At 46.0% G+C, this 14,663-nt stretch overlaps 1 protein-coding gene across 7 annotated transcripts in view; it reads left to right on the top strand.

Annotated features, from left to right (window-relative positions):
* Window positions 1-14,435, top strand: part of RNF112 (ring finger protein 112) — a 37,096-nt gene extending 22,661 nt beyond the window's left edge. For 6 of the 7 annotated variants that reach the window (XM_053261451.1, XM_053261452.1, XM_053261455.1 and 3 more), the window contains 9 exons: window positions 692-796; window positions 915-965; window positions 3,377-3,433; window positions 5,756-5,842; window positions 6,031-6,154; window positions 8,999-9,129; window positions 9,493-9,546; window positions 10,285-10,359; window positions 12,738-14,435. In XM_053261451.1, the coding sequence (XP_053117426.1) occupies window positions 692-796; window positions 915-965; window positions 3,377-3,433; window positions 5,756-5,842; window positions 6,031-6,154; window positions 8,999-9,129; window positions 9,493-9,546; window positions 10,285-10,359; window positions 12,738-13,283 (1,230 nt within the window). In that variant the 3' untranslated portion in view covers window positions 13,284-14,435. The remainder of the gene's footprint in view (window positions 1-691; window positions 797-914; window positions 966-3,376; window positions 3,434-5,755; window positions 5,843-6,030; window positions 6,155-8,998; window positions 9,130-9,492; window positions 9,547-10,284; window positions 10,360-12,737) is intronic. The other variant, XM_053261450.1, reaches the window with a different exon arrangement.
* Window positions 14,436-14,663: the final 228 nt, after the last annotated feature.

The raw sequence follows: 14,663 nt of genomic DNA, 5'->3' as shown, positions 1-14,663 counted from the left end.
GGGCAGGCATTTGGCAGTTGGGAGAGTCAGTTATGTTAGCTGAAGTAACAGAATCAGAGTCAGTGAGAGTGAAAGATGTCAGTTAGAGAAGAGAGGTTAGTCAGAGTAGGAAGTAAGAGAAAAGAGAGACATTTCTGTTGCTTATAGTCTCAGGATTTACTGTTGTTGTTAACATAGCATCAGGATTGTTGGTTAATAGGAGGACATCTGTTTCCATTCAGTTCTTCAATAATTGTTAACAAATTGTTTTATAACCCTCTTCCATGAATCTCAAGTAAAACTTCTACCTGAACCTCTACCAGAAAGGAGATTTCCGCTCCATAAAATGGGACTGATCCAAAAAGCAATTGGTTAATTACTTTAATTTATTACTCCTTTTATTTTCTTATCACAGTGAGACAGGTGCAATGGAGATGGTCTGCCTCAGTCACCTAAATGGCTTGGGACATCTCTGCCCTGAAAATGAAAGGTGTATTTTCACACACTGGATAGACCTTGGCACATCCTGTGGCAACGAGTGCCATAGGTCATGTTTTGTGTAACCACTTCCTTTTGTTTCCCTTAAACCTTCCACTTAGTTTGATCCCACCACCACCACCACACACAGTAGAAAGGAACAGCCAAACCTCTCTCTTTTCTCTTATGAAATTCCTCTATAACTAAGAGCCTATTAATGTCCCCTTCCCTCTAGGTAGCTATGTTCTTGATGGACACAGAGGGTTCACTGGATTTGGAAAGAAGTAAAGAAGTTAGTGTCAAGCTGTCAGCTTTCTCCATGCTGCTCAGCTCTTATCAGGTGAGTTCCTGCCAGACCACCCAGCACATACATATTTTTGTCTCCTCTCCTCTCCGCTGCATCAGTAAGCTACACATTACTCCTGACACTGCTGATGTCATCTCCTATTATCTCCTAGATACTGAATTTGGCCACCATGATGAAGGACACAGACTTGGAATACCTGGAAGTGAGTGGCAGTTGTAAAGAGTAGGAGGAAAATCTAAGGTTATCCTTAGGATTGTGATATGGTTATCCTTATCCTTAGGACTGTGATATTTTTTGAGTGATATGGAAATTAGACTTCTCCTTGTGGGTTAGAAAGAGAGATGAGGGGGCAGGCTCTAGAAGTCCTTGGTTATAGCAAGTTTTGGCAGCAGGGAAAACTAGATTCATAGAATTATAGAACTGGGTTGGATGAAATACTGTTTAATCTTAAACCACCCTCTCAAAGCAGGATTCTTCCCAATAATCCCCACAGAGCAATCCACACAGTTCTGATTACAGTGTGCCACAGATGGATAGTTGTTGCATTGCCCCCAAGATGACTCAAGCAAGTGCTCCAAGCCACACACTGCTGGGGAAAGCTATACATCCATTCGCTTCTAGAGTCACCAGGCTTTCTGACCTGCCTCCACCCTACCCACCCCCAAAAGTCATTCCCGATAATATTTTGAGCTTGAGGAAATCTCATCCATTAAGCCACATCCCAAAGGAAAATGTGTCTATTACATGGTGCCCAAAATGTGTCTTAAGTTTGCGGCTGACCTTAATATCCCAGAGGAAGTTGAAGTGAGGAGGAATCTCTGGCCCGCTCCCTGACTCCCTTAAACCTCACAACTCAGGCATCAGGTGCCCATGCTGAGAGCCGGTAGATAGACTGCAATCTATGACTCAGACCTGAAGCTCATTGGGGTTCAATTTTTCTCTCTCAGCCTCACAGGTTATTATAGAGATAAAATGAGATGACCTCCCAAGGACACTGCATGGCTTCTGAAAAGGCATTCTGAGGAAACTTCCATTTCAGGGGGTGGGAAAACAGTTCACAGTGGGAAAGTGAACATCCCTCAGTCTCGACTGGAGGTTGCCTGCCTTGCATGGCTATATTCGAGGGGAAAGAGGAACATCTGGTTAAAAGTACGCCTCTAGAATATGCATTTGCCTGCTTGCTTCGGTTGGCCTTAAGGGCGCTTTCCATACTAGACCCTACAACAGGGTCAGGACAAATTTCGGAAGTGTTCTTCCACACTTCCTGCCTTGTGACACTGCAGTGCCTACAAAGACAGCAGGGTTCTGTACACATCTCCAATGCCTTGTTGTGAATTTAACCGCTGCGAGATAGAGCAAGGACGTCGTATATCCGGCATGAAAAAGTTGCTGTTTTTTCGGGTCGTTAGTTGCTGTGAGACTGCTCCCCCTGTTTATGTCCCAAATGCGTGCGACTTGCCTGAATGGAGGCATTTTGCTGCTGTTCCAGCAGCTTGTCTGGAAAGTGCCTAGGTGAGTCAGGGTGTTGCAGCACAGTTTGAAGAAGCCTTCAGTCTCAAAGGGCTAGGTGAAGATGCTTAGGGAGGGGGTTCATTGTGTCCATGAACTGAGAGGGTATTGATGGATTCCTGGAAGGGCCATGCCAAAGGCACAACATGGCCTTTGAGATAACTGAAGAGGAGTGGCCTCTAGGAGCCACTGTTTATGCTCTGGGACTATGCACTGGGGTTCCAAATAGAACTTGAGAGACTGAGGACCAGTGTGTCTCCCCACTCACAGGCTAGCAGAGCCTCCACATGGGCCAAAGTAAGGGTGTGATCTTGAGCAGTTACTAGGGATGTGCACGGAACTGGCGGGGGTGGTTCGAAGGTGGGAGCTTTGCCTCTAAAGGCAGGGGAGGGTGCTCTTACCCCTCCCACCACATTTCCCCCGCCGGCACTCCATTTAAAAAGTCTCCGTTGAGGCAGCAGCATACCTCCCTGCCACCCCAGTGTCCTCCTCAGCCGGAAATAAAAGGATGCTTCCCATAAAGGGCCTCCAAACCGGTTCCGTGCACATCCCTAGCAGGTACATGGGAATATGCCCCTTAGAAATCAATGGGACTTCCTTCCAAGTAAACATAGATAAGATCAGACTGTACACATCACTTTCAGAGTTGACAGAGAGTGAGGCAGGAGACTTGGGGGAGGAGATGTAGGAGATGTAAGATGGCCAACGGAAAGTATGCATGCTGAGGGGAAAGTCAGAAGAGAGAAAGAAAGGTTCGCTGAAGAGGAAGGGTCATAGCAACAACTTGTGGGAACCAGCTGCTTATGCATTCCAAGATATTCCAATATTCTGGGTTCAGAATAACAGCTGAGAAGCGAATATGCCTAACTAGCCACAGACGATGGGCCCCTGACATGCCACACTCTGTGCTTTCTGGAAAAAAGTTAGTATACAAATGTAATGTAATAATAAGTATCACAAGATATCCCCATCAATGTATCTACTGTTGTTTTGGAGCCTGTCCTCTGTTCCTGGCTCTGAATGGATCTGGGTGGGCTGGGCTCAGGAGCAGCACGAATGAAGTCTCCTAGTTTCTCAGGCTCACTAACTTCCTCTGCCCCACAGATGTTTGTGTATGTAGCTGAGACAGTGGGACGCGCCTGCAGTTTAAAGCCCATTCAGGTAACAAGTACCAGCCATCCCACTTCCTTCTCTTCCCTGTCAGGCCGCATTCTCCTTTCCTCCTCCCGCCCTCCGCATCCCATTCATGTCTTCCGCCTCGCCATTCTGTCAAAGAGCCCCTTTGTTCCTGACCTCCCATCTCCGTTACCGGCTCCTCCAGCCCTGTCTTCCTCTGCCTGGTACCCTCATCTCTCTCTCTCTCTCTCTGTTCATCTCTTTCTCTCACACACACTAATGCCGGTGAAGTGACTCTCCACCCTGCATTTGCTACTTTATTATTTATCTTTTTACATTTTCAGTCTTGAGAGGAGAGTTACCAGCCCCAAATATGAGAAAATCAGGGCCAAAATTGACCTTCGGGCAGCTCCTATTCCCAGCTCCTATTCCCCACAGAACTAAAGCAGATGAGAGATACAAGGATACAAAAGTATGTATGTAGTTTTACATTTATATCCTGCTCTTCCTCCAAGGAGCCCAGAGCGGTATACTACATACTTAAGTTTCTCCTCACAACAACCCTGTGAAGAAGGTTAGGCTGAGAGAGAAGTGACTGGCCCAGAGTCACCCAGCTAGTATCATGGCTGAATGGGGATTTGAACTCGGGTCTCCCCGGTCCTAGTCCAGCGCTCTAACCACTACACCATGCTGGCTCTCTGAGTATGTGAGGGGAGTGTGAACTAGGGAAGAGTCTTACCTGCTAGGGTACCCTCAGTTCCTACTACCACCTGTTTGCCAGGGAAGGGCATCAGGTAACAGCGGGTACTGCTTTTGAGGGCCCCCAGGGCTCGTGGGTGCTTGCTGGGATGACATTCCAATTTCTGAGGTCAAGCAAATTTCTGAGGTCAAGCAAACCCTCCACTTGCCTGCCCTGTTCACATATAGAACAGGATCAGGAGGCCTACTGTTTAACTGCAAAGGAGTGTTAGGATAGGAGAGAAGGAAACCCTCCCCCCAGCCTCATCATATTGCACTGCTTTGAACAGTTTTCTCTCAGCCCAGCTTGGAGCCAGGATGAAGAAGAATTGCTCCAAGTAAATGGTGAGATATGGTGGTGAAGGGGGTGGATTGTGCTCCCTTCACTGCATGCTCTTTTTCAGGTAGATCCTCCCACACCCACTTGATATGTGAACAGGGCAGAGACATGCAATGAATAAACGCAGAAGCCCCAACGTTTTGAAGTCGTTCTCATGACCAGCCCTACCTGGGTAGGTGAGCTGTATGTAGCCCAGGCAGGGCTGGTTGTGAGAACCTCCAGGATCAGCACCCTTCTACCTCACAGCCCAGCTGGGTGGAAGCTTGGCTGCCAGAAGCCCATGCTTCCATAGAGCTGGGTGAAAGAAGTGTCCCGACTGGAGAATCCCCCAATGCACTGTGCTCCTCACATGCTTCATTGTGGGACCCAGGAGGACAAAGCCTACTTTTTCTCTGCCCCTTCCCCCCCCCCCCCGCCTACTTTCCCCACCCATGCTTCCATAGAGCTGGGTGAAAGGAGTGGCCCAACTGGGGAATCCTCCAATGTGCTTCGCTCCTTGCGTGCCGCATTGTGGGACATCGGAGGATACAGCCTAATTTTTTCCTGTCCCCTTGCTTGCACACCAGTTTTGTGGGCACATGGCATGGTGGAGTCCGGGAGTGGTGAGGATCGTGTGGGAGAAGGTAGGTGGCCTTCCCCCCAGCCCTGGAGAAAACAGTCGTGTGAACAACCTTTTTGTTTCTCAAACATATCCTAAATGCCTGAGCCTTAAAGCAGAGATTCACCAAGCTTCAGAGAATGCTTGTTAAAGTTTTGGATCTTAGCAAAATCCAACTCGATATAACTTTGCAAAGAAAAGTCAGGAAGCACAAATACATTAAAAGAAAGTTGGAAATTGTTCTGAAGAATTTGGAATGCTGATGTAGTTATTTTGATTAAGAGTGACCCTTTCTCTTTGCTATAAAGAAACACAACTTTAAACTATGAGTGCTGTGACTCTCAAGAATTCTATATTTCGTGATTTTAACTATAAGCAGGTGATGTGTTATTAATAATCTTAAAAGTTTGCATGGGAACTGAAAACCAATCCAGTTTGAGTTCCATCCTTTTGGAACAGCCACCAAGAATGCTTCTGTGTACATATTCTTGGTGACCAAACATAGTGCTCAAATTGAAGGCATGAATGGAAAAGTCAAGAGGACATTCTTAAGAGATTTTTGAAAAAAACTTCTTCATAATACTGTTTGAGCAAGTATCGTAGTCATAGGAAATGCCTGGGCATAAGAGCTAGTGGAGAGAGGACATCACTCAGGAATTCAGGGCCCAAGCAGTTTGTCTCTCCGTTGCAGCATCTGGATGTCTTGGTGCGCGATTGGTTCTTCCCACCTGTTTATGGAATCCAGGGAGGCCAGACATACCTCCATGATATCATACAGGTAAGGATGGTGATGGGAGCATTGGTTCTAATCCAGGGCTGATTGTCTGGTTGGAAAGGGCATTGGAGAACAGGAATCTTGAGGAGTCCATCCCGCATCCACAACAGAGGGTGATAGACTGGCTCTGGGTGGTGGTTTTAGGATGATACAATCTTAATTATTTTTCTTTCTCTCTTTCTTGACCTCAGAAATTGGAATGTCATCCCAGCAAGCACCCACGAGCCCTGGGGGCCCTCAAAAGCAGTACCCGCTGTTACCTGATGCCCTTCCCTGGCAAACAGGTGGTAGTAGGAACTGAGGGTACCCTAGCAGGTAAGACTCTTCCCTAGTTCACACTCCCCTCACATACTCAGAGAGCCAGCATGGTGTAGTGGTTAGAGCGCTGGACTAGGACCGGGGAGACCCGAGTTCAAATCCCCATTCAGCCATGATACTAGCTGGGTGACTCTGGGCCAGTCACTTCTCTCTCAGCCTAACCTTCTTCACAGGGTTGTTGTGAGGAGAAACTTAAGTATGTAGTATACTGCTCTGGGCTCCTTGGAGGAAGAGCAGGATATAAATGTAAAACTACATACATACTTTTGTATCTTTGTATCTCTCCTCTGCTTTAGTTCTGTGGGGAATAGGAGCTGTTGCCACATCTTTCCACTGGGGGGAGCTTTGGTTCCATAAATTCCCCTGTAGATCATCAGTGAGGTTTCCTTGTTCTAAATTCCATGAGGCATGTCCACTTGCCTTGCTTTTGCTGGTCCTTCATAAGTTGTTCTTGCACAAACAGTTGTACAGTTCCTCCTACTGCTGGCCTCAGAGAATAAGGCAATTGCTGATAGTGAATACATGTGTTCATTTTCCATTGGGGCTGTATTAATAATACATATACAGGTGAAACTCGGAAAATTAGAATATTGTGCAATATTACATGGAACCAAGAAGACAAGGATTGAAGAATAGAACAATATCGGACCTCTGAAAAGTATAAGCATGCATATGTATTCAGTACTTGGTTTGGGCCTCTTTTGCAGCAATTACTGCCTCAATGCGGCACGGCATGGATGCTATCAGCCTGTGGCACTGATGAGGTATTATGGAAGTCCAGGATGCTTCATTAGCGGCCTTCACCAATTCTGCATTGTTTGGTCTCATGTCTCTCATCCTTCTATTGGCAATGCCCCATAGATTCTCTGTGGGGTCAGGTCAGGCGAGTTTGCTGGCCAATCAAGCACAGTACACTGTATACTTTTCAGAGGTCCAATATTGTTCTATTCTTCAATCCTTGTCTTCTTGGTTCCATGTAATATTCTAATTTTCTGAGATTGTGGATGTGGGGTTTTCATGAGCTGTACACCATGATCATCACAATTATAACAAATTAAGGCTTGACTTATCTCGCTTTGCATGTAATGCGTCTGTCTCATATATCAGTTTCACCTTTTAATTTGCATTACTGAAATTAATGGACTTTTGCACGATATTCTAATTTTCCGAGTTTCACCTGTAATAATAATACTTCTAAGAATCCAAAACATTTCACACAACAAACCTGTTAGGCAGCCTACCATTACTCTTATTATATTTTAGCGATGGCAGCTTACTTAAAGTTATCCACTGAGCACATGGCTGGCTAAAGATTTCAGTGAAAGATTCCCAGCTCATGTAATACATGCTCTTAAAGTACTATCCATCTTCTATATCAGGGATTCTCAACGTTGGGTCCCCAGATGTTATTGGACTTCAACTCCCAGAATCCCCAGCTGCAGTGGCCTTTGGTTGGGGATGAATGTTCTAAATGCCCAGTGAGAAGCAACTGCCTAAATGTGGAATGGTGCTGCCCCCTCAGCTTCCCCAGTTTCCCACTCCCTTGTGCTCAGCAACCCTGGGGATGAACCCTATAATGTTTCAAGTCAGAGGTTCTCAAATTTGGGTCCCCAGATGTTGTTGGACTACAACTCCCATCATCCCCAGCCACCATGGTATTTGGACATTGTGGCTGTGGGTGATGGGCATTGTAATCCAACAACATCTAAGGACCCAAGTTTGAGGACCTCTGCTTTAAGCAGCAGCAAACACAAGGTTATACCATGTTGCTCAGAAGCAAATGCTACCACATCTGACATGCGTGTTTTTAAACTTAAACGTAGCTGCAAGAGGACTGTGTTTTTGGCTGTAACAGCAGCGAAGGGAAAAGGGTGCTTGATCCTTCCCCCGATGCTGTTTTCCTAATCTAAACTCCACACTTCAAATCTACCTTTTAATCCTGTGATTATTTGAATGCTACTTTTTGTACATCGCTTTTGAGGCTATTAATGTTGCATGAACAAATAATGTTCTAACTTAGCAAATAATAAATTTATTAATTTATTTTTTTTAAAAAAGATTATTACTAAGCTTTGTCATGTTTTTCCTGGCCAAGCTCCTTGGTCTTTAATAACTGCTTGCCAGGCAAATATTTAGCAAGTGAAGCCTTTTCCTATTCCAGAGACGCGATCATTGGGAAATTAAACCTGTTGAATTTTTGGCTGTAACTTGGTGATTAAAGGCATGGGAAATCTGCCAAGAAAACTTGGCAGCTCCCATTATTCATTTACAAGTTAATTTGGTGAATATTTTCTGCCTTAGTGTTTATTTCATTTCTTTTAACGTTTCTCAGAATTTGAGGCTGTGTCGATGTTCATATTTTATCTTCTTTAGATATATATTTTTCTAAGGTGTACCCGTTGCTAATCCCACGAGTGGCAGCTCTTGTGAGAGTTGGCTAGCAACTGCCAGATAGCAACGGGGATGGTGGGGGGAGAAAAGGGTAGTGGTGGCCGTAGCTGGCCAGCAGTCGGGCATGGAAAAAACGGCGGCGGACGGGCAGGTGGGGGGAAGGCGGCAATGGGCGGGTGGAACATGATAGCGGTGGCAGGCGGGGGGGGGAAGAAGAAAGAAGGCATCTGGTACAGGTGGGTGGGTGGGGGAAGAAGGAAGTAGGCGACAAGGGGAGGAAGGAAGAAGGCAGTGATGGGCGGGTAGCAGGGAAACGACAGGGGTCAGTGGGGTGGCGGCAAACTAGAGGCACAGATGCTCTGCGCCTGGCCCAGCTAGTATACATTATTTCCTTCCTTATACGCATAACATCAGCCATTCTTATGCTTGCTTGCTTTTTGCTTCCTTCAGAGATGGATGAGGATTTTAGGACATGTTTGAAAGATTATGTGAATGGTCTAGCCAGATCAGCTGGAATACATGTAAAGAGAGACCAGAAAGGGACGGCCCTCACAGGAGCACAGCTTGCAGACAAGATAAAGGTGAGAGATCCAGAAACAAGTGTTTGATGTGGACGAAGCAAGGACAATTACGGCTCATGAGTGTGCACCTAACAGATAGCCCTTATAGGCACACAGTCTCTGTCAAAAAAAAGAGTAGCATCCCTAAATGGGCATGGGATTGTGAGCTTCAGCATGGGGAACGTTGGCCAAAACTTGACATCACATGGGATTCCCATGACTGGGACTCCTGATGTGTTTTTACTTCTCAAAAATCAGCTGCCTGGTGGGGATGATCTGATTTGGGGTCATGACATGAGGTGGATTCTGTGCATATATATGTGTCACATGTGGGGACTGGTTTATTATCCGATCCTCAGCTGTTGGTCCTTTTTCTTCTTTTAGAGTTTCTCAGTGCTCATGAAGCAACATCAGTTTGGCTTCTCCTCAGCCACACAGGTACCATCTTCCCTCCCCTCCTCCTGTCCTTTACCCATCAGCGAGTGGATGGCACCTACTACCACCTTGCTTGTGTTGGCTGCTGCTTTTGTTTCACCAGGGTGCCTCCCTGTTTGAGGTTCAGCTGACCTGTTCGCTTCCTGCAAACAGAAGCTACAGTTTAACAAAAGACCACCAGCCAGTGCATAGTGAACACAGCAGAACACATGAATCTGTCTGAGTCAGACTTTTGGTCCATCTGACTCTGCTGAGCCAGACCTTTGGTCCATCTCACACAGTATTGACTGGCAGCACATTTCAGACAAGGGTCTTTTCCAGCCCTGTGTGGAAATGCCCGGGATTGCACCTGGCTCCTTATGCATGCAAAGCTCAGCCACAGCTGCTTCTCAAAGGCTCTGAAAAGACATGAGGCCACAACCTTGTAAAGCAGCCCAGGGTCCAGTCGGTATGAGGCAGCAACTGTGCTGAAGCTAAAGCTTGTCACAATCCAGCCAGTGCCTTAATGGAAGAGCGCCTGGAAGCCCTACTGCAGACCAAGAGTTCCACCATGGAAGGAAGGGGGAATATACATATAATTAAATCATAGATAAATAAGTAACCTTCAAAATGTGGGTTCATAGGGAAATTCCACGTCTCCTTTGCCTCTTGTGGCACTGGGATCTGAGGATACACAAGGGAAGATAAGGAGCTTCTCATAGCCACATCTGCCACTCTTTCTTTCCCTTCTCCTCTCTACAGATGGCCATCACCTTAAACAATCTGGATACCCAAGAAGCCCTGCAGAGGGCATTTGCAGAGTTCATCCGGGAACAGGTATGTATGTATGTATGTATTTATTTATTTATTTCTCCGTTATAGACCTTCTTTATTGCGTACAAAAGGGGGATTGAGCCAACAGGAGTCTGTTAAAAGGAAACATTTTGACATAAAGATGCCATTGTCATTGCCTGATGTTTAACAGGGTTTGAACCGGCATTCCTATTTATTTAATTAATTTATTATTTCTATACCGCCTGACTTTGAAGTCAGGGTGTCTTAACCCTGGGCCCCCAGATGTTGTTGGACTACAACTCCCATCATCCTCAGCCACAAAGGCCATGTCTGGGGATGATGGGAGTTGTAGTCCAACAACATCTGGGGGCCCAGGGTTAAGAAACCCTGCTCTAGGCGGTTCACAAAAGTAAATACAATAAGGGCAAAATAAAACCACCATTAAAACAACAATTTAAAATCCACAGATGGTATGAGCACACAGAGGTAACAGGATGGTAGTGGCTATGCTGACAACAGTTTGGATAGTTTTTGGTTGGAAGGTGAAGTTTGGGGATCTATGTGGCTTTAAAGGTAAAGTGTGCCATTGAGTCGGTGTCGACTCCTGGTGACCCCAAAGCCCTGTGGTTGTCTTTGGTAGAATACAGGAGTAGTTTATGGGAAACCCCACATACCAGCAGGGATTTGAACTGGCAACCTCTGGATTGCTAGTCAGGTCATTTCCCCACTGCACCATTAGGTGGCTTTAGGGTCTCAGATTTTCAGTGTGTTTTATTGAACTATGGCTTAGATGTGGGGCAAAGGGGCAACAGAATTTGAGGGAGGGATTCAGAAGCAAGGGGATAGGATTAAAATTAGATTAGAGTTTTATGGGGTAATATGTGGAACAGAAGTGCTCTGGGAATTTGTGGTGGTTCCTGGGGAAGTCTCCAGGATATTGGATGAGGTGCGGCAGGGTGGAAAGTCCAGGAGTTTTCCCACACATAGCTTCCAGCAATCAGGGTAAATGTTTAGCAAAGCCACTTTGAATCACACTCACGGCATGAGGGGAGCAGCCCCTCCCCTCTGCTCTTGGGTTTTCTTTTTGTGCCAGTTCACATTGCATGCCTCTGTGTTTTCCTTCTAGCCAATGGAGAGGGAGAGAGAGAGAGAGAGAGAGAGAGAGAGAGAGAGTGTGTGTGTGTGTGTGTGTGTTTGTGAGCTCCACAGGGAGAAACACAATGTTGCCTTCAAAACCTCATGACCTAGACTGGGAGCATTTCTATACACTAACAGATTTCTTCCCTTTTTTCCAACACACGGATGGTGTGCTTTACATCAGTTCGTTGGTAACACCTCTTTTTAAACGAGTGAAAAACCTTAAGCAAGCAGACTACTATTATTTTAAAAAGTCCACGTGAGTGTACCCAGAGGTTTTGTAACTAAAACTTCCAAAGAGTTTGCTTCCTGAAAACTGGTTTTTCCACTCTTCACATCTAGGCAAGGCAGTTGTATTTGCAGTCCTAAAGAGTGCTTTCCTCTGTATTTGCAGTCCTAAAGAGTGCTTTCCTCTGTATTTGCAGTCCTAAAGAGTGCTTTCCTATCATGTTAATGATTTTGTAAAGACTCTAGTCAGTGCTGTTCCCTGGCATTTGCTGCAGGGTATTCAGAAATACTCACTTAAAACAAGGATTTTAAAAACCGGGAAATACATTGGGATAAGCTAGAATTTGGAAGACAAAGCCCAGTTTAGGTGTGGTTCCAAAGATCTCGAATGGGCTTAAGGGTAAGTCTGGCTGGTGTGTGAATGCACACACTCTCTTCCAGGGGAGATTCATGGTGACAGCCCTGTGAGGAAATCCTCCAAGAAGCTCAATTTTCATTTAAAGGGAAAACAGTTCTTATCTGTAGAAAGTTCTCACAGATTCAGGGAAAGCACCAATCTCAGAATGATTTTGGGATCTGAGTTGCTGTTGTCTGGAGGATGGATTTGAAGAAGAGTAAGTAAAGTGTGCCATCAAGTCGATTTCTACTCCTGGCTCCCACAGAGTCCTGTGGTTTTCTTTGGTAGAATTCAGGAGGGGTTTACCATTGCCATATCCTGTGCAATATGGGAAGATGTCTTTCAGCATCTTCCTATATCGCTGCTGCCTGATATAGGTGTTGCCCATAGTCTGGGAAACATATCAGTGGGGATTCGAACCGGCCACCTTCTGCTTGTGAGTCAAGCATTTCCCTGCTGCGCCATTAGAAGAAGAGCGTTGAGGTGAAATATACTTGAGACACTATATATATGACAATAGTTGCATTTTATAGTTGTGGGACATTTCAGAGAGTATCTTATTTGGGTTTTAGTGAGAGTATTCAGTGGGTTTGTTTTGGGTACTGAGCTCCATCTCCATTCTTTCCTTATTTCCTCCATCCTTTGCCTTTCTCCTTAGGATCAGCTCTCACTCCCCCTAATTGCAGGCCTAAAAGTTACACCCAGCAAAATGAGACAGCGTCTTCTGGAGAAGCAGCATGAACTATCTGAGCAGTGTGAGATGTTACTGCAGGGTGATGAGCCAAGCCGGACAGATTCCAAACTGTGGCTACAGTCCCGCTTGCAAGGCGATGCTAACGATTTTATGGAACGCTATAGCCGCCGTTACAAATCCCACGCCCTCAAGGCTGGGATGGCCGTTGGGGTGGGTGCTGTGGGTTTGGCAGGTGGGGTCATAGGAGCTGGTGTGGCGGGTGCCATTTTGGCCGCAGAAGCCATTGTGCTGAGCACTGGTACCGCTGCCACATTTGCCATTGGGACCGTGGCTGGGGCAGGTACCTTTGCACTGGTTGGGGGAGGGGTGGGAGCTGGTGTAGGGAGCAGCATTGGGAATCGTAAAGCCCAGGAGGCCCAGAATGTGGCTGAAGGCAATGGAGAGGTTGAAGAAGAGGCAGAGGACCTGTCCGAAGAAAGGTGTCTCATTAGTCAACAGAACACACATTAGAGTTGGCAAATAGGCGGTCCTCTGGCCTCTGCCTCTTTGCTTTCCTCTGCAGCCAAGTTGCATATTGCAGGATAATACCTTAACCTCCACTCCAGTTCTCTTGATCTCAGAGGTGAGGGGATAGGACAAGCATGCTGTCCTCCCTCCCATTAAGCACGAAGAACTGATCTCCCCCTCCCCAGTGGTTGGTTATGGTATAGCAATATGATACATATTCCTGTATTCATCACCATGGAATTGTGGACGCTCTGGTGATGAGTGAAGGCCTAGCAATGTGGCCTTTTGATGCTAGGGTGATATGTTCCCTCTAGTGGTAGAAGAAGGAATACTCCTTTCCTCTCTGTCTCTTTCTGCATCCCTCTTCCTCAGTGGCAGATGACTTGGAACAGTAGGCCTTAGATGGATCAGCAGGACTTTCTTGGGATACAAGGCACTGTGTTCCACAACACCTACCGCAAAGAAACAGGCAGAGCGGAAAGGACAGGAGACCAGGATCCTTTGACTGCTTTAAAAAATAAAAAACCCCTATCTGTAGCATCAACAAGCTCATTCTAGGATGAACTAGGATTACATGGTCTAGCAGAGTAATGCATGACAGGACTCTGCTGCCACCACAAAGAGGTGCTATGCAGTTCCTCATTCCTCCGTGTTTTGCAGGAAAGGGCTGTAGTTTGGAGTCAGCAGATGAACAGCACTCAGTTTTTAAATGGGATTCATTTGCACTTTCTCCCTCCCTGCAGTGCATTGTCAGATGCTGATGTTAATCAAATGATAAAAACATTCATTGGGTTAATGTGCAGTGCGCTGTTGATGAATCTCTCAGGTGTGTATTCTGGGGTAACTGGGGGATGCATTTCCCTTTCCTGTTGCGCTATAGCAAGGAGTGCTTGGAAATTTGAACTGCCTCATGGGAACAAAGCCTATCCTCACATCCTCAGGGAAGTCTCTCTTCACATTCTCAGCAATCTACTTTGACATGCCCAGAACACAAAGTGGAACATAACACCTTCTAGGATGTCTCAGCTGAGTTACTGTCAGAAATATGACTAAATTTGCTGCATGGCATCCAAGTGCCTTGGCTTTTATGGCTGCTTATGGCTAGTTCCTGCCCAACCAACCTATTTTGGGTTGGAAATACAATTATTTATTCCACTTTCAGGCTTGGATGTTTTTCTTTTGCTGTGATTGCAGGGTGGGGATCGAAACCTCACTGTGGTAGGTCTCTCCTCTCACCAGCCTTCCACCCCTGCTCCCTCAACAAAAAATAGTTTTATGGAAACACAGAAAGAACACTGGGTTTCCCTGGAATTTGGCCATTACAGTGCTGTAGCCTCAGGTGACTTGTAGATTTAATTGCAGAGTCTGAAATCCAGATGTGAA

Source organism: Hemicordylus capensis, chromosome 6, assembly GCF_027244095.1.
Source record: "Hemicordylus capensis ecotype Gifberg chromosome 6, rHemCap1.1.pri, whole genome shotgun sequence".
Classification (NCBI taxonomy): domain Eukaryota; kingdom Metazoa; phylum Chordata; class Lepidosauria; order Squamata; family Cordylidae; genus Hemicordylus; species Hemicordylus capensis.
Note: the sequence above shows the minus strand (reverse complement) of the source record. Positions and strands in the feature narration are given on the sequence as shown.